The sequence below is a fragment of the Toxotes jaculatrix genome, chromosome 3 (genome assembly GCF_017976425.1).
Source record: "Toxotes jaculatrix isolate fToxJac2 chromosome 3, fToxJac2.pri, whole genome shotgun sequence".
NCBI lineage: Eukaryota > Metazoa > Chordata > Actinopteri > Toxotidae > Toxotes > Toxotes jaculatrix.
In genome coordinates, this window is record NC_054396.1 from 5,332,194 (window position 1) to 5,352,150 (window position 19,957).

Here is a 19,957-nt window from a genome sequence, read left to right on the forward strand (position 1 = left end):
TTAGTTTGACCTGACATAGACCATCTGTTTGCCAGCCTCCCCATTACAATTACTTTTATCTTTTCCCCACACAAAATCACATAAAACACAAACTTACAAATAAAAGAAATAAAGTATTCTACATTCTACATTCTCTGTGCGATAAGTTTGCCCTTCTGCGTGTTTTAAAGACTGACTGACAACAGATTTGAAGAAATATAAACTCGACCAGGCAAAGCAGCTTTGTTAAACATTATTATTCATCTTAACTGGGCTTGAATCTGCTCCCAGTATACAATTCATTTAAACAGCAATTTCAAGAGTTTCTTGATACGTGTTTAAAAGCTGCCATAAGAGAACATTTACGGCAGTCCTATCTCTGCGTTAATCCTTTAGATTGTCTGTTTGGATGGATTTGGCGACGACACCCAAGGTGAGTGTTGGTCACGACATGTTAGACATGTAACTTGAACAGTTTCATGTAAAATGAAATATGCAGTGTTGCCTGTGGAGCAGCAGTCTGACAGATATTCACTGGAAGAAGCTGTACAGCTACAACGCAAAATAAAACAGCATGGACAGATGCAAACGATGCACAATACCAGGGCTGAGCTGGAACATCGACAGCAGATGCAGTCACTGTTAAAATTAGCGCTAGGAGTTTTGCGAAGACAAGTGCGGTAAAAAGTAGACGTTAAGCTTTTATTACAAAATGGACAATTATGAACCATGAAAGGATGAACCACTGTTTGTTTCTTATTGGCTCACCAGTGTACAGGTCATTGGGTGTATGTATAATTTTGTGTGAATACTTGTACATCCAGTACCTGTACAGTGTTGCAAGTCAATTAGCTTAGACTTTCATCAAGGTAGGAAGAAGGGGGAAAAGAAACCTAAAATAAGTAATTAAAAAAAAAAAATCATATTATTCCTTTAATTTTATGGGGTAGTTTTAACTCCACCAATCCAATCAAATATGGTTTCATATAAAAATGCCAAAGATTAACCCTTTAAGTCCAAATGAACAGAACAAAGTAAAAATAGATTAACTGAATTCTGAGTTTTCAAGTTGCATGTACTGTAGTATGAGAAACTTGCAGTTTCTGGTCTGTAACATTCACAGGGGTCACAGCAAGCCAAGAAATAACTTGGAAGTTGAGGCAAAAATGGTGGAAACAGACATGAAACTGGAACATGAACCTGTGCTCAGGTTCATTTCAAAAGTAAAGATAAGAAATTCATTTTTCCGTGTTTATCAAACACATGCATCCTGGAGGATTGCAGTGGTCCTGAAAATAGGCAGATGAAAATGTTGTAGCTGTGCTGTTGCCTGTGAGTAACAGTCCAACCACAGACTTGTGGGCTTTTGACAACCCGTCAGAATGCTCCCATCATTCAATTTGGGTTTGCAAACCAGTGGTTGAGAAACTCTCCAGTTAGCTGCTCATTCCAAATCTGACATGTAGAGAAGAATCATAAACTCTATTCACTCTAATGTCCAGAGCTAAAAATAAATGCATTAGAAGCTACAAAATGGACATATAAAATATAAAAAGCATCATAAAACAGCAAATTGTCATTGACACTGGACACACACATCCTTTTGAGTTCAGACCTGGGAAGGGAAAAAAAAGTTATTATTAGCAGTGAAATGTGCTTTTCTGTATCTTTTTTACACCGAACAATCATACTGAGTTGTGGAGAATATTCCTGGAAATACTGTAGCTTTGAAGTAGGATAAATTGTTTATAATTTTGAGCAAGTCTGGCTCATTACACCTGAATTATGGTCATTAAGTTTATATTGTTACTCTGGTGCCTCCTATAAGCCAAATCCCATCCAATCTTACAGGAGCTCAAGGAGTTAGTATAACATTGTCATCTAAATTTACTGGTACTTGAGAAATGTATTGGCAATCTATGTTTAATTGAGTAGTATAATTATATAGTTAAGGAAATATTACTTTCTGCATGGAATATCAAAAAAGAAGAAAGAAGAAGAAAGAAAGAAAGAAAGAAAGAAATGTTAGATTACAAGACTAGGTCAAACCCTAACATATGGCTGGACTGTGTATGGTCAAGGACACAGCTGAAAACTGCTGTAAGCAACTAGTTTTGATGGAAAGTAGCTAAAGCTGCTTGAAAAGTTGCTATATGTTGCTAATTGAATGAGACTCATACAGAGGTCTGTGGAGGTAAAGTCCACCCTGGTGCTCGCGGGACAATGTTGGCGACCTTCTTCAGTGGAGCTAAGGTTTGTCCAGACAGTTGCTAGATTTTTTGCCAGGTACTCTTTCAAAAGAAGAAGGTGCTGAGTTGGCAAACACTGCCCGTTAACGCCCCCTGACGATGTAACGGAGCCTGTTCACGGCAATTCATTTGGAGATTGATGAGTGGTTTAGTATAAATTTAATTTCGGTGTTAGGTTTATGAAGATATAGCTCCAATGGGTTACTCCACCCCAACACAACACACACTAATATATAACAATATACAACAAACACACACACATATATTGTGTAAATTAGTCAGCTTTAAATGTGCTGGACAGAGCCAGGTTAGCTGCTTCTACCTGTTTTCAGTGCTTATGCTAAGCTAGGATACTATATTCCAGCGCTGTAATTAATGCAATCTTGATATTGATCTTATTCTCAGAAAGAAAGCAATTAAGGATACTTCCCAAAATGTTGAACTATTCTTTTATGTTTTTGAGACATCCTGCTAACTAACACACAAAGAGGACTGAAACATAACCTTCTATATATGGAGATAACTTTGTACATTGTCTCTTCGTCCTGCTCGTGCGGTGCAGTCTTTTTATAGTTTAAATGTATATTCTGAAGGCCTTGTTGAAGCTACAGCAAAGCTGATAAACAGTATCAGTCACACTGGGGATTAGTTACACAGAGTACACCCATCCCACTGCTCCTCCGCTTAATTCCAACTCTAATCATTTGCATGCTGCAGAGTGTTGAAACTTACTGGACATCTTTGGTATGCGGATGGGGCCACTGCTGGTACCATCGCCCCCTTTGGTCAGAGCTTTGATCTCAATGAGGTAGTCCTCTCCAGAAGGGATCTGCAGCTCCACACTGGTCTTATTGGTTTCCACTACAGTAGTCCTGCCATGCCAGTTCTGACGATAGACGACCTGGAAGAGGAGAGCATGGATCCTAGAGTGAACATCTCATCCCTCAGCTGTGACAGTCAGAAATGAAGCCATTATGACCTCTCAGCAGACGAATGTAGGACTTCGATTCAACATATTCGATTAGAGTGTGAAACATAAATCCAAATCCCGAAAACAGGAAAAAATATGTGAAGTCAAATTTGGTTATACAGTCCCTGTCTAGAGATGATAATAAATTCAAAATGCCTTGTGTGGTGCTGCTTTGGCCTGATGACTCAACATGGAGGAACAAAGGCACTTCAAAACAGGACTTCAGACATTCGCTTTACTCTTTTAGACATGTAATGTTATCGTCATCAGAATGCAGCAAAATATTTTATTTTGTAGTTCAAAAGAAAACAGCACAAAGAGCCAAACTGCAAATGTGGTTTTAAAAACATGGAAAATGTGTAAGAAACTTTCACTTTTAACTCACAGCGCTGCCTTTACCAATTTACTAAAATATTCCCATCTACATGCACTGAACATTCCCTTCCAACAGGGCTGCATATCTCTGGAGTTTAAATATACATGTATATATATATATATATATATATATATATATATATATATATATATATATATATATATATATATATATATATATATATATATATATATGTATTGAGGAAAGCATTATCAAAAACAATGTTTTTTGCACAAGTATGCAAACAGGATCAAATATGATTCATAGTTGAACTGGTTGCAAGAAGCTAAATTCCCTCTGTGGCATGACACCTTTCATTTTATCACCTGGAACAGATCTTTTAATTTTGAAAGGCCAGACAGGGCCAATCCATAATGTAACACTGGAGTGCTGAGGTCTATCTTTCCACTGCAATGAGAAAGCCATTTATTGGGATGACAGCTGCTGAGGCTCTATTTGTTTCCCCAGTTCTGGAATTTCTGCTATTACTCTGACAAACTCACCTTGTATCCTGTCACCTCAGACTCATTTTCCATCGCCTTGACATGTTCCCAATTTAGAAAGATCTTAGAGTTGGTCAGATTCCACTCAATATTGCCTGGAGGCTGATTTGGAGCTGCAAGAAATTAAATTATATAGACACAAGTTTCACAAATGAATGCATAAACCAATGTCATCAGTAGTATTCTCTAAACTAACTGCAGTCAGTCTTGATTTAATCATCAGGTGTTGCAACAGAATGCATTTCATACTACGTACATTTCAACCTCCAGGAACGCACCTCAGAAAAACAAGGGTCAATAAATAAATAAATAATAAATACCCTTTACAGACTACTTCACTGAGGCTGCTTGTCAGAAGTGGTGACGAGCAACACTGCTGCACCTCTGACCTCTGCTTCGGCTCAGAGATGTGCCACTTACAGAAGTTTTCAGATGACAAGCAGGAGGAGCACAGAGACCTGGCGGAAAACTTCACAGGATGGTGCAACAGTGACCACTTTTAGCAGGAAAAACCAAGGAGCTGGCGGTGGACTTCAGGCACAGCAAGAGGCTTCATACCTCTGTTACTATAAGTCTCTAGGGGTGCAACTCAACAACAAACTATACAGGACAGAGCAGGCTGTTCTTTCTGCGGAGGTTCAGGTTCTTCAATGTGTGCAATAGGCTGCTATGGATGCTCTACCAGTCTGAGACCAGCACAGTGTTATCTCCTGTGGTGTGCTGGGGAGGTGGCATTGGGACTTGTGGTGCCAACAAATTGGGAAAGCTGGAGAAGAAGGCCAGCAGCGGTGTGGGGATGGATCTGGATAATGTGGAGGCAGTGACAGAGAAGAGGATGAGAGAGAAGCAGAAAGCCGAAATCATGCACAACCCTTCTCATCCTCTCTATGCAGAGCTGAGGAGGCTCAGGACCACGTTCACCCACAGACTCAAAGCACTCAGGAAGCTCTACTGTGCCATCAGCCATCAATGCCACAGCACCCAGTACCTCCTACCTCCACTGACCGAGATTCTCAACTGCACACCGCTCACAGTGGAACTGTCGCCACCACAGATATTATACAGCTATATACAAACAGATACTGTATGAGGCCAGACTAGGTCTGACGGTCTCTGACGGCCATCCACTGAGGGCTGTAATGACTGAAGTCAAGGCAAAGCTGGATTACTGGAACTACCTGAGGTGTGTGACCTGGGAGAATATTACACCGTGTGTGATGAAGATAAACGTTTATGACCTGATGTAAATCTTGAGCAAAATATGGAGCAGTAAACAGACTGCCTAAATATTTTGGCCATTTTATTTTCAGTTTTGTGTATCACCACTAAATGACTGCAGGTTTGAACTTGTGATTTGATGCTCTGTGTTGAAATAGATGATTGCTTTTCTTTATGCTGCCTTGACTGAGGAGTTTTGTTTCCTTTTCAGACACAGATGTATTTACACATAGATCTATTTTACTGTATCTATTATTCCTATTTTATTGTATCTTAGTTTATTTTTTACTTTCTCCTAATGTACAGGTATTTACATCTTTGCTGTGACTACTTTTTCATTTATGCGTATGGAAACTCAGCTAATAAGGATGAAAGGAAAAGTTCAACTCTGAAGCAGCAAAAAAGTCTTTACTGTCATCAGTTTTCACTGAACTGCTGCAGTGGTTGGGAGTGGTTCTCGCTTAGGTGGTACGGCCGCTTTCGTATTTTTTTAACACAAAACAACAAAACAACAGCCAAACAACACTGAAAGATATGAAGCAGACACAGGGATTTGCCTGCTTGCTAAGGAGAAGTCTGACCAGGAGAAGGATAATAAATGACTAAATAAACTGAATGAGTGAACAAACAGATCATGACAAAAAGAAATGGAAAATTGTTAAAATGGTTCATATGAATATTGTCTACAGGGACTGGCCTCAGTTTTGTAATTGCACTCAATATAACACAACTACTACTACCCTGACTAATAATAATAATAATAATAATAATAATAATAGTACAACTTTTCTGCATTGATTTGATGCATTTCTGCCAAACCTGTTCTAAGGATTAAAATGCATTCACTTATCTCATAAAGTATAGGTTCACAATTTTTCATGTGTGTCTTAAAACAACAGTCAGGTGCCCATATCCTGGTTTCTCTTGCTGTAATCATTCCTCCTGTTCATGCTGGCATTCTCAGTGGAAGTGACCAAATCCACTGGCCTTGTTTTATGCAAAAATGTAATCCAAAGATGATCTGAATCGACTATGACCAGTGTGCGTTAGACAAATGAAGCGGTTATCTTTTAAAATCACAGTCTTTTTAGAATAAAACTCCCTCCTTCTGTTTCCCCAGGCTGTGTTTCCCTGTTGAGCTACAGTGGAGAGATACTAACAAAAGAGGGAATTTTATACTATTAAAGCTGTAATTTAGGAAGATATGCACTTGATTTGTCTAATTCAAATAGCCTTAGCCACAAATTATCTACAGATAAACTTTTGAATTTTTGTACACGGGAGGAAGACTGTGGATTTTGTCCCCCATAACGTCCACTGGAAAGCGTAGAATGGACAGTATGAACAGGAGGAATGACAACAGCAAGCAACAACTTTTCAGTGTTTCAGTGGCAACCTGACTATTGTTTTAAGACAGTTCAGTTTCATTTCATAACACTATCTTTTGTTTTCACACAACAATAACAAACTGGAGAAAACAAGGTTTGCACAGTGTTTAACACGAGACAGGAGTAGGCAATGGGTGCAGAGTCTTCTGTTTACAGTATTTTCAATGTTGTTCCTAATGAAGAGAAAACATGCAAAGGTAAAAGTCTTTTGACTCTATAATCAGAATGAAGTCGCATGCAGTATGGTGCCTGCTAACAAAAATAGGACGCAAACAGAGTTGAAAAAGCAGCTGTGATGTAGGGGTGTGTGTGAATGTGAGGTGGGAAAAACAGTTCGAACTGTTTTCAGTGGAGCAGCAACTTACTGTGTGAATGCAATCAAATGTAAGGATATCAAAGGCCTTTCCTCCTCCGCCTCAAAAAAGTGATTTTTCATTGAATTTAATTTCTTTAAATGAATTTTCTTTCTTTGGCTTTGGAAAATCTACAGACTCAAAGCTCATATCCTGGTCACACTCACTGAGGGCTGTAATGACTGAAGTCAAGGCAAAGCTGGATTTACCACCAAACTACTTTACCTGAGGTGTGTGACCTGGGAGAATATTACACCGTGTGTGATGAGGATAAACGTTTATGACCTGATGTAAATCTTGAGCAAAATATGGAGCAGTAAACAGACTGCCTAAATATTTTGGCCATTTTATTTTCAGTTTTGTGTATCACCACTAAATGACTGCAGGTTTGAACTTGTGATTTGATTGCTTTTGTTTCTGCTGCCTTAACCGAGAAGTTTTGTTTCCTTTTCAGACACCAGAACAGGATTTCCAGGGATTCTGTTTAGAGTTGTGAAAACACAACAACCTTTCGTTCAAATCAATATCACAGTTTTGTTTGTTTGTGTCACTTATTCTCAAACAATGCAACAAAAACAATGAAGAAAAACTGTATTAATAATTCTAAAAGTGTTAACACTGTAAACAGGTTAAAATATTTCAAAAATGTTTATTCATTGCAAGTGAAATATGTCATAGGAAGTAGAGCACTTTTATGAGTCAGCTGAAGCTGAGACCCTTGAGTGTCAGCTGAGGTGTAAGCACTGAAAGGAGCTGAAGTGTCACTTGAAGGTGAAATCAGTTTAAGTGTTATCACTGAAAGCATATGAAATTTCTGATTAAGCACCGTAAACAGCTGAATTATCAGTGTGTGCAAAAAGTGAGTGTAAGAGTTGAAAGCAGGTTAGCATTTTTAGTTATGGCTGAAATACGCTGACAGTTGATGAGTGGGCATCATAAACTGCTGAAGTGTCAGTGCAGTGACAGCCATTAAAATATCGGTTGAAGTCATTGACCTGTCGCTAGAAGAATGAAAATTAGTTGAGATGTTAGTTGATGTCTCAAAGCTGAAAGCCATTCAGATGCTATTTGTCATTTTTAATGTAAATAAAAATAATAATACAAACAAAAACATCAGTCACATGAAGCATGTTTGCAAAACCTGAGTTTATGTGAGGGAGCACGCGGGAGCAGCAAAGCAAGACGAGGCAGAAAAATAGATGTAAAAGATAGATGTTTAAAAGTCTATCTATCTTAAACAATACGTTCAAATGCACACAGCAGAGAAGTTATTGGCCACTGTAGTCATTCCTCCTCTCCACACTGGCCTTGAAGCAGCCCCCTCTGAGAGAGACGACACTGTAACTAATGGTTGTCAAAATCCTCTTTCTGTGAGCAAATGCATTCTGAAGTTCAGCCGAAGCTAATGTAAGGCTGAATTCATGAATCCAAATTCCCCCAGCAGAACCCCACCCATCTAACAAAAAAAAAAAAAAAAAAAACAGCTGACAAGCCGCCAACCAAACTCTATTAAATTTTGTGTGTATTTAAAAAGAAAAGCAGCCACATCTATTCATAGAAGTAACTCTTTAATTGCATTTTGTGTCTCCCTTCATTAAGCCTAAATGTCATCTTAATATGATCTTAATGTTATTGAACCTTCTCCACACTGCAAGGTATGTAGTTCTGTTTCAAATACACAATGTGGATATTGTGTATTTCACATATGTTAAAAAGGTGAATCAAACTTTTACACTTAATAGAAGAACAAGCCTTGAAAAATCCCCAAATATGTGGTTAATGATAAAATGTAAACTCCTCTTCACATCATTAACAGCCTCAAAGTCTCTGAAGTATGACCAAGGACCTAACTTGGGGGTCATATAGTCCTGCCTTCAAGGCCAGTATGGACAGACAGCCACCAATAACTCTTTCAACATACATACAATATGACACGTGAGTATTGTGTTAAACTGGCCCTTTGACCTTTCATTCAAAGAAATAAAGATGGTTCCGGTAAATGGCCAAAGCACATTATGAAACAAATCACGTTTTTGTGTCCTGTGCGTGAACTCACGTGGTTTCTTGGTGGTGATGTTAAATGTGGGGCTGCAGGGTCCAAGTCCAGCACTGTTTTGGGCTCTGACTGAGATCAGATAGACCGTGCTGCCCTTTAAACCAGAAAGCAGAGCTGTGGTGTTGATAACCCTCACTCTGTCTGCTTCACTCTGCCGAGATCCTTCCTCCCAAAACAGAACCTAGACCAAAGAAACAAGGATTACCAAGCAACTCCTGCCATATTGCCTTCCTTTGCCTTCTTCCTTTTTTAAAGTGTTTTCAAGTCTGTAAAGCGGTGGCAACTGAGTCAAGTCAAACCTTATTTATTTTGCCAATATCCTACTGAGAGCGTCACAATGTGCTTATAAAAGAGGGAATCCTGTACAGCAGAGCCAGCTGGCACTCGGTATACGGCGGCAGAACATGAAGATTATGGAGATACAGATTTCAAAATTACTTCTAAATGAAGCTTTTTTCCCTTACTTCATTAAGGTGTAAAAAATTTGGGGTCGTGTAGGTTTAAGTCTTTAACTTATTGAATGAAGCAGTGATTCTATTGGACCAAACTTAAAAGAGTTCCACTCTATCAGCTCAGCTATTTAAGGTCCTGAGGCAGTCCCACATTTTTAAAACTACCGAGCGATACTGTATCTGACGATCAGCAATACCAAAAGCAGTGCCGGGCGTGAAGAGTACAACGATAAGGAGCTTGTCAGGATCTGTATTCACAGTGAGATCATTTATGACCCAAGAACAGGAGACAGAGACAGAGAAGCGTTCAAGAAAATGTCAAACAGATGGTTTGAGAGTAGGTACTTATTCATTTGGCAGCTCAATGGTTTGCAGGGATCTTGCTTGGGAAAAGGCAGATTAGCGACATGGCCCAGAGTTGGTGATAACAGATGCATCTTGGTGTTTTTTCTTTCTTTTTCTTTTTTTTTCCAACATGCAGTTTAATTATAGCACTTTAACCAGCACTTGGGAAAATACCTGAAATACTTTAGCAGAAGAAGTTCACAGATTTTTACACCACCTAGGGATCTAAGGAGGCTTAAGTTGTCTTGCTGCATCTTAAAGTCTTATGCAGACAGTGGCAGGGAAGCACATCATACTGCCATTACAGTGTTTTAACAACACCAGTACTTGTGTGTGAGAAGCACAAACACTGAAATGTAGCTGATTTGCCTAAAATATACACAATTTGAACACTGACTCATTTGGCAGTTTCTTAGATTACACCCACTGTAGCTAAAACTAATGCAGTCTAATACAAAAGCCCTACTGATGTTCAAAGCAACTGCACTCCAGGTGTTTGTCTGGTGCGAACCGCAAGGGAAACAATCAGAAATCCAGGGGGGGTTTTCACGCTCTGAAAGACATCTCTGAATTCTCTTTTTTATTTGTATTTATAAACTCGCATGGCTGAGCACAGAGACAGACATTCCAGTGTAAATGCTGTCCTCAGTGTGGACAAACTTTATTACACCTCAGGTATTTCTACCTATCCAGTGTAGCCAGCACAGGTGGCACACCTGTGCTGGCTACTGACTCATGTCATTTAGAAAACTCTCAAGACAGAAACCAAATCAAACCAAAAAAAAAAAAAAATCATACATTTACACACATAACCGCATCACATATATACATTAAAGCCATAAAATGGGGTACTACTGGTGAACTGAGAATCTTTTTACTGAACGGAATGCAGAATACATCCAGAAACCCCTATAAAAGAACAAATAACTAACAAGGTACAAACATCTGTTCGATAAAAGCACTCAAACAATATAGCAGAGCTTCTTTTCTCCCATGACTCAAGTCCTGTAGTGTGTGTAAACATACTCAGAGAGCAAGCATCTCAGCCAGCATGCTTCATAGAGTTAAATCACTGTGAACATCAGAAGAATCAGCACATCAGAAGACTCAGTAGTGTCTCTGGAAACAGTTTACAACCGGCCTTAAATCGGTGCTGATGCTTGATTCCCATCAAGCCTCTGATAAAATGAATCTTGGCGGTGTGCTGTGCTCTGGCAGAGTGTATGGACAGGACATAATGAATGGGCTATGCTCTCCAGTTTCACTGTCTCCCTCCCTCTTTGGCTGGATTGAGGGACTCACTAAGATGCCCTGGGTCTGGCTCTCCTCTTCTGGGAGAGTCAGGAGCAACTATCTCTGGAGTTTCTTCCAGAAGGCAACAGATGCAAACATTTGTATCCTACAGTAGCTATTTTCTGGGATGCAGATAAAGCAGGTGTCCTATTTATCAATATTCAATAAGCTACTCTGTTACTTGAATGAATTGTACAGAGGCAGGAAGTTTCTACTATGAGGAGCTACTGGAATTAGTTCAGTCAAGGCTTTCACGTGTCTCTGATACGCTGGCAGTGGGAGTTCCTGCACTTTTACTTTTCATGGAATGGTCAGCATGAACTACAGGCCACATTTTGGCCACTCTATTAGCCCTCATCACTTTTAAAAGTGTGAAGATATAACATTAGAGCCATTTCCTAATACCACTGCAGTTTACAATTATCTAGAACAAAAGGAGTCCCAATACCCAGCAAGTGTATTACTGTATGGTATGTCTACACAGGCTGCATAGTGAAAGCACCACATTAGCAGAACAGCCTTAGTCTAACCAAGTCCAAGCGAGCACTAGTCAATGGGCCGTCCCAGATCAGTTTTCAGAGTCTGCACATTGGTAGCACCATTATGCCACCTCATCAGTCCACTGGTGTGACCCCACTTAATTGCCCCTCTAGTCTAAATGCAGTGGAACCAGCCAAATTGTCACTCTAGGCAATTTCCTCTTCTGATGACTTTTCAAGGTTAAGGTCAATAATGTGGTGTTACAACAAAAGCAACTTCGTTGTCTAAGTCTTTCTTGTCAAGTTAGAGTTAGCCCGTGGCTAATGTTCTCATTTAAATGCATGTGCTCTCCACAGTTTTGTCCCCCGCTGAAGATTTTGCAACTGTCACACTTCTCTAAACCAACAACTTGAACTTAATAACACCATTAACTAAAACTGAATTCAGATTTTTTCTTCCTCTATTAAAATGATCTAACATGAGTCGTGTGATTTAATATTAAACTTTTTTGTAAACTTTCAACAGAGGTGAAATTCTAAACACATAACTGAAAATGAGAGTATAAACGTCGTTTTCTAAAAGTAGTCTCAACACCTGTTCAAACAGAATGCAAAGTCTGATAATTACTGAATATTTTGCAGTTGCCGTGTAACTCAAATTAGAAACCAAAGTGTAACATGACTGTCAGGGTGCTGGAGCAGCTGTGTACAGTATACTTGTTTGCATTATACCCAGCCTCCACAATCCAAATGAAAACATGATGTGAGGCAATTTAAGCTTAAATTAGATCAATTAGAATGAATGCCACAAAAACCCAGTGTGAACTTTAGTAATTGTCTATAACACCAGACAAAGGTTCGTCCACGCAGCTGCAAAATCACTATTTAAACTATGTAATACTACTTACTTGCTACGTGAAGAGACATAATTACATTTGTTTTTCTAGAAAAGAATGATTTGATTTGTATAACAACATATAACCAATAACACCAGTTAGGTAAACCTTTTACTTCGTATAATGCCTCAGTAAACTTGAACTTGAAAATAATGAGGTCTGGGCCTGTATTTATCAAGAATCCCTCCTAGATATCGTGCTGAAAGTTAACACAGGACTAAAAACACCCCCACAGAGTCAGACTTGAGTGTAGCTTATGAAGCATCCTCCAGTGACTCTCAGCAGGGAGAGGGACTACTCCTAGGAGAGAGTGAGATGTTACTGTTTTATTACACTCAGACTCACAAAGTAGAAATTATGATGATTTTTTTTTGTTGTAGTTTTTCTGACAGTAGTGGTTTGAAATCTTCTTGAGTGTGCATGGCTTTTATATGTAAGCTTTACCTGAATAGGTAAATTATAGGTAACTGAGTTATTGAGGTTGTGTATGCAATAATATAATGCCAATAATAATACAAAGCTTAAATCTTATAATGACCAATAAACCATTTGCAGTAGGCTGTAAGTATGAACAAGCCAGCCACCTAGATGGATTAAACACTAAATGTTCTGCACAGACATTTATAATTTGAAATTGTAGTCTGGATAATATGGTTCAGCTGGGTCCTATTCACATCCTATTCATCCCTATGCAGTCACTTTGTTTTACAATGCCTGCACAAAGCAGCACCGCATCTTGCATGTATTGTGCGATACTGCACCACTGTGGGCCATCTCCAGTGAAAAACATGAAATGAATCTTCTCTGTCACTGTCCGGCTCACTATGCTTCCTGTTAGCTTTTGTATCAAAAAGTATTTATATATATATAACATCATGCAGTGTTACAGAATGAAACATGAAATGATGCAGAATACACCAGTCAATTTCATAACTGCCATTACTGAATAAAGTTCAGGAAATAAAATCTGCACCCTTTTCCCATCGCCCCAACCGAGTCTACATTCTCCCTCTCCTGCTCCTCTCGACTTGATGCGTAGAAGAGTCAGCAGCATCGCCAAAGCTTGGTTATTGTTTAGCTGCACTTTTTTCAAATTTACATTGTAGTGCCACGATTCACCAGGCATTCACTGTGACATGCTTCAAATTGATACTGTACAGTATGACACAGACTGTGAACCTGGATTTTATTAGAACCATTCTGCACAGCATGACATACAGTAAACTCACACAATCATTGTTATTGCACAGTCTAAAGGCGCTTTAACTTGACACTGACTGGTGGGAAAAGGAATGAATCTGTTCATTATCGGAATAGCTGTGGAAGTGAAAGAGAGAGATTTATCACTACTGAAATAGTTGGTTGTGACAGATCTAAATCATGTTTTCTGTCTTTTGGTACCATGTAAAAAAATTATTTGAAGCCATCTCCTTGCAGCTCCTAACATGTTAGGACTCTTCTGGAGCTCATCAATACAACTCATGGGAAAAAAATTTTAAAAAGCCATCAGAACACATTTATACTGTTCATGAGCTGTACCCTTAACGCTTTCATATTGGAGCGAAATCTGGACCTATTTTTAGCATGAACGCTCTCAGGTCAGCTCCATTACTCGAACTCTGTTCCCAAACACGTTGTCTTATAACAATGTTTGGACCAAACACTGGCAATGACCTCAAAGCTTCTCAGCAGGGGTTAGGCCACCTGGGAATACCCTACCATATAAAGTATCTGGGGTTTAGGGAAGAAGGTCTTTTTTTTATCTAGGTTTTCCAGCCAAATCTCAGGAGAGTGTTTGTTGTAGAGGATAGTGATGTATGATGTTCACGCTTTCTTTTATTTATTTATTTACTATTTTCTAATAGCAGCTCTCGGGCAGCCATGTGTACCGAGGTCTTTTGGAGACTGCAACAGCTGCCAACAGACCTCCTCATCCCCCAGATTAGCCTGTGAAAAATCTAACGCTCCAACACAGACAGTATTTTAATGGCAGAATATTTCCATGTTGTCACCATTGGCGTTGGCATATTCCGCTGAACACAAGCTTATGTCAGTCATTCTGGGATTAATGTCTAGTCCTTGTTTAAATATTCCTCCTAGTACTATTATTTCAGCTTTTCTGTTTCATACCTCATATGCAATGATCTTCTCACTGCTGGACCTGAGGGGAATTGGATCCCAGTACACCTCGATCTCAGAGGCTGACACAGCGTGGCCCCACACTCTTGACGGTGCCTCAGAGGGCTCTAAATAGGATACATCATGAATCATGCATATTTGCAATTAAGAGCAAAAGCATACCTTTTCTCGAATTAACACAATCAGCTTTGCAGCACGTTCAGGTAACAAACTCACCTTCCTCTGCAGAAAATACTTTAACAACACGGCTGAACTGCCCCTCTCCCAGGCTGTTGTACACCCCCACCTTAACTTCAAACGGGGACAGGGGCGCGATGCTGTCATTTCTGTATATATATCTGGACGCATCAGGTGATGCCAGCACTGTTTGGATCCAGGTGCTGCTGCCAAGCGGGCGGAAAGCCACAACATAGCCAAAGTCCTCTCCGCTCTGCTGTTCCTCTGGAACTGGCTGAGATAGGAAAGGAAAAGTTACGCCTTTGACCCAAACAACTGTGAGCAGAAATTAAATGAGGGAGTTGTAAAAAAGCAAAACAGAAATAGTGTTTTGTGTTGAGGAAATGTACCGATACAGCATCTTGCTGTGCTTTGAATAGCATCCAAAAAAATGTAAAGTTGTCACCTAATTCTAGATTTACACATATTCAATTTTTTCTAGCTCCACATCTTGGTTTTGATTTACACAATAAGGGAAGTAAGCAGGCAGCAAATCAAAAAAGCTATGCTTTTCGTTAAAGTCCCCGGTACCGAAGCCAGACCACTGCAGACACACTAACTCTGCCAGGTCCATTCTCGTCAAAGATTCAAAGAATACTCTGTCACGTTGAGTACCCACTCAAAAATAGCAATGATCCTCTTACCTCCCAAATGATGACAAGTTCTCCTCGAGCTCCTCCGCCACCACTCACATTAGCCGGTGCAACCCTGGGAACTAAAGAGGCACAAAGGAAACTTAATCATCCCTCGGTTTGGACTGTTATGTGTACAGCAGGTGCAGAGGATTCTGTTAAATCACACAGCTTTGAATGAGGTGATCACAGCCACTTTGTAAAGCTTCTAATTTACACAAAACAGGTTAATCATGCAGCAGAGGAATTAGGTTTTTGTTGACAGTGGCATTACCACCCGTGTACGGTGCTGTTATTAGCCCAGCGCCGTATGTCAGCCCCATGTGTGAGGCACAATGGGAAACTTGTTCCCTTGTGATTCAACCAGCAGGACGGAATTACTCAGCTAACCAGCTCAAAATAGACACTTTCATGTCGTTGCCTCATGGCATGTGTGGATAGGTCACATTTTCTATTGATGTAACCATTAATTAATCATGGCATAAGAGTTTCAACACACACACACACACACACACACACACACACACACACACACACACACACACACACACACACACACACACACACACACACACACACACACACACGCACACACACACAGAAGCTAAGTGCTGATACTTTAATGTTTAAAAGTGTAATTCAAGTTCCACTTATTTTGCATGCGGCTCAGTAATCAAAGTATAGGCACGAAAAAGAACAACAGATTGGAAATGTGTGACATCACAGGCAGCACTGACGGAAAGTGAAACTAATCAAACAGTTAAATTACATTTTCCAAGTGGGACTGATTCATTTGTTATGAAGAGAAACAACAAACTGAGAGGATACCTGCTGCTTTGGTTTGAATCTGTTTTGATGGCGTGCTGGGCTCTCCTACACCAACACTGTTGATTGCCACCACCCTGAATTCATAATCCACCCAGGGGTTCAAATCTTTCACCGTTGCATGCATCATCTGTCCAGGCACAGAATCAGGAACTAGGATTAAAGAATTTAGAATTGAGATTTGGTTTTTTTTTGTGTGTGTGTGTGTGTGTTTTTTTCAACTGAGGCATATTTCACATTTTGTCTCCAACACATATGAAAAACATTTCACAAACCAGTGAAGTACATCAAACTGAAATGGTGACATTTGTAAATCTTTTAATACTATTCCAATTATAGTACACTCGAGGGTGACATTGGTCCAACAGCTCTACATGTTCTGTAATTATTCCTTGATATTGCACAGGAATATCTGAATCTCACAATGCAATTTTGCACAAAATGCAATAAATAAATAGAACTAATAAAATACCAGACAAAGTCACCCCATTTAACGTTACTGAGCTTGAGATCTTCCTGCAAAATATTTTATTTGTCAGGCTGTATCATCAATGTTTTGGTGATTATTTTGATGTGCGTTTAGAGCGGTGGTTCTCAAACTCGAGGGGGGGGGGGGGGGGGGGGGGGCATGACAGCGGGGGTGGGTGGGGTGGACATGTAGTGAAACTAAGTTGAGCAAAAATGATTTAAGTAGGGAAAATAAACAGGAGTTTGCTGATGTTGTCATGTTGACAATAACATCAGCATCAGGGGAGGTGAACTTTTTCCAGACTCTAAAGAAAACGCCAGACAAAGTTTGAGATTGGATTAGAGTTTCAGTGTAACAGCTCATGGAGGTGGCAGACTGATCACAAACAGGTATGCAAGGTATGCAGGTATGTCTTTTTCAATGATCTCTGCTGTGCTGTATAGTAACAAAAGTTTACATACATATATACCTCTAAACAATGTTAACATTGTCTTACATTTTGTAGTTTGTGTATTTTCCTAAGTTGGTCATGGCAGGTCCACATTCCCTCCAAACTACAGACAGTATATAGCTGTTTGAACATAGTGCATGTGTACTTCACTGTTTTCAGAGTTGCATTATGACTTAACAGACTTGGGAAAAACACACTGTACAAAGTCACAATGGAATTTTTTTTACCATTTTTAAAAAGAGAAAAACACTGACAGTGCACAGAGCACGGTACTGGAAAACAGAACTGAAGTTTGGGGGAATATGGTGAAAAACAACCTTTTTCTTACTGTGTAATTCAAGAGTGAAAAGGAGAGAACAGTCAACACTTGATATTACAGCCCACAACTAAATTACACAGTGAAGAGTGGGCTGCATTATAAAGTGTGCTGCTATAGAAACAACCTGCAAACTTTGTGTTTCATTCATAAGAACACAATATCTGTGAAATACTTTTACAGAAATACTTTTCTCTCTGTGCATCTCAGAAAGAGAGAGCGGTTTCCAGAATGACCATAGCCTCACAGATAACAGGGTAATTCAGCAGTATTGACGCTCATTAATTGAAAATAAAATGTGTTGAAATGATGGTGCAGCTGTTACCTGTTCTCACAGTTTGCCAGCCTATAGAGAAGGGGGTCCTGGCCTGCACCATGTACATGGTAACAGGACTGTGGTTGTCAGGTCCAGAGCCCCAGGACAGTTGCACAGTGGTGTCAGTAATGTCAGTAACCACTAGGCCCTCCGGGGCACCGGGAGGTCCTGTAATACCCAGAAACAAGGACAGATACCTGCATCAGCCTCACTGCACAACAACAGCAAAACAAATGAAATCACTTCAGGTTAGCTCCATGCATAGCAGACTGAGACCCCACCAGAGGTGCTAAGTGATTCATATTGAAGCTAACCACCCCAATTCAGGGCTAGTGGAGATATAATGGGCTCTTCCGGGAGTGCCTGCCTAATCAATACACTGAATAGTGCAGTTCAGTTTAGGTTACACCATAAAGTATATCAGCTTACATCTGTGTGAGGCCAGGGAATTTCAGTATAACTTTGACTTAAAGTATCTCCAATCTTGAATTGTGTGCAGTATGGCAGTACTTCTCCCTGGTCAAGGAAAACTGTTTTGCAGCTTTTAAACTAAAGTTTGTTCAGTGAGAAGAATATTTTGAAATTTAGACACCTGCCTACTCCCAGACAGAAAAAAAGAAAAAGCTCTCTTTATGGAGTCTGGTTACCTAACCCGTCAAACTCAGAGGAGAGGAATCATGAGACAACGTTGATGACCACGGATTTGGACAAACAAGGCAGGATTTTCAATGGTGAAATTAGGGAAAGCAGCAACATGAGATCAAACACACAGACTTGGATAACTGACATGAGATTTCCCTCTAAGCCCCACAAATCTGCAAAAGTAGCACTGAGCCCTCAGCAGGACTACCTGCTGCTGGAAGAAGATCACTGGGTATCAACAATGCTTGGTGTCAGATTATGCTTACAGAAACATACAATCTGTATGTAAAAGCTGCACCATGTGACTTTGCTAACTCTTGATGCCATGCTTTACCAGTTCAGCAGTATTGTTGTCCTACTTGAGGCTGGCCTAGACTTTTCTCTTCTGTTTGTTTATATGTTTTGATCATGGGTGATAAGTTATGGTTGTGACTGGCTGTGGTTGGTACAGCTTTTGGCTGATCACAGCCTTCTGATTTATAATCACCAACATTTCTGGCACATAGTGCACTGTACTGTTATAAATGATAACAGCAGGTGCACTTAAACACCCCAGTTGTCCTTTCACGAATGGCCAAGCATTTTAACACTGGTCTTTGAAGATACAACATTAAAATATTGGGGCAATATTGGGTCAGTATGAGCCTTCAAAATCACGCTTTGTAGCTGTAAGTTTTAGGTGTAGATGTAAAGATCGCCAATCCTAAAAATATCTCTGAAAAAAAAAAAAACAGGCCATCAGTGTCACCAGTGGTAGCTAAGGTTTGTTTTGGTTAGTTGACTATAGTCAAGTTTACATCCAAATAAAGCTCAAATTTTAAACAAATTTCCAGAAAAATGGCAAAAGAAAGAAAGATGCAGATTAACGTGCGTTTCCAAACACTACTCTTAGGCGAATAGTAAAAGTTGGTTCATTGAGATAAACAGCAGGCGGTGCTAATTCTCCTGTCAGGTGTCATTAAACATATCACAGGAGAAGAGGACGCAACAAGATGAAGCAATTAAAAGCGCGGCAGTCAAATCTCTAAGATGGAAAACAATGTAAAGACCAGGATGTAAATATGGCATTTGTGTAATTTGAGCAAGGATACAGTCTCCTCACCGCTGCACACACATCTGATGCATTTGTCTACCACAGTGTTTTGTCTCTTCAGTGGAGCAGAAGATTCAAATAAATCATTTCACAGACGTCGGGATTTATTCACTGGGTCTCTTTAAATCGCACTTTGGCCCTTTTTGTTTGTATTGAAAAACCAACTTTTCAACCTCAGCCAAAAATAGAAAAAGAAAAATAACCCACACTTTTTTCTGAAATAACAGCCTTATACCAAAGTTGAACAAGTAAAAAATCTTTGCCTTTAACTTCTGTGATCTTCTGAGCCGGTGCAATGAAA

The 19,957-nt window shown here is 39.7% G+C and overlaps 1 protein-coding gene across 1 annotated transcript in view; it reads right to left on the reverse strand.

Moving 5' to 3' along the window:
• Positions 1–1,505: 1,505 nt before the first annotated feature.
• The window catches only part of LOC121179096 (contactin-4), a 45,894-nt gene continuing 27,442 nt past the window's right edge, over positions 1,506–19,957 (reverse strand). Inside the window, exons 15-23 of the mRNA XM_041033719.1 lie at positions 17,931–18,089; positions 16,373–16,522; positions 15,557–15,627; positions 14,913–15,147; positions 14,688–14,803; positions 9,093–9,273; positions 4,078–4,190; positions 2,961–3,129; positions 1,506–1,594 (exon numbers count right to left, since the gene is read on the reverse strand). Coding sequence (XP_040889653.1) covers positions 1,506–1,594; positions 2,961–3,129; positions 4,078–4,190; positions 9,093–9,273; positions 14,688–14,803; positions 14,913–15,147; positions 15,557–15,627; positions 16,373–16,522; positions 17,931–18,089 — 1,283 coding nt within the window. The remainder of the gene's footprint in view (positions 1,595–2,960; positions 3,130–4,077; positions 4,191–9,092; positions 9,274–14,687; positions 14,804–14,912; positions 15,148–15,556; positions 15,628–16,372; positions 16,523–17,930; positions 18,090–19,957) is intronic.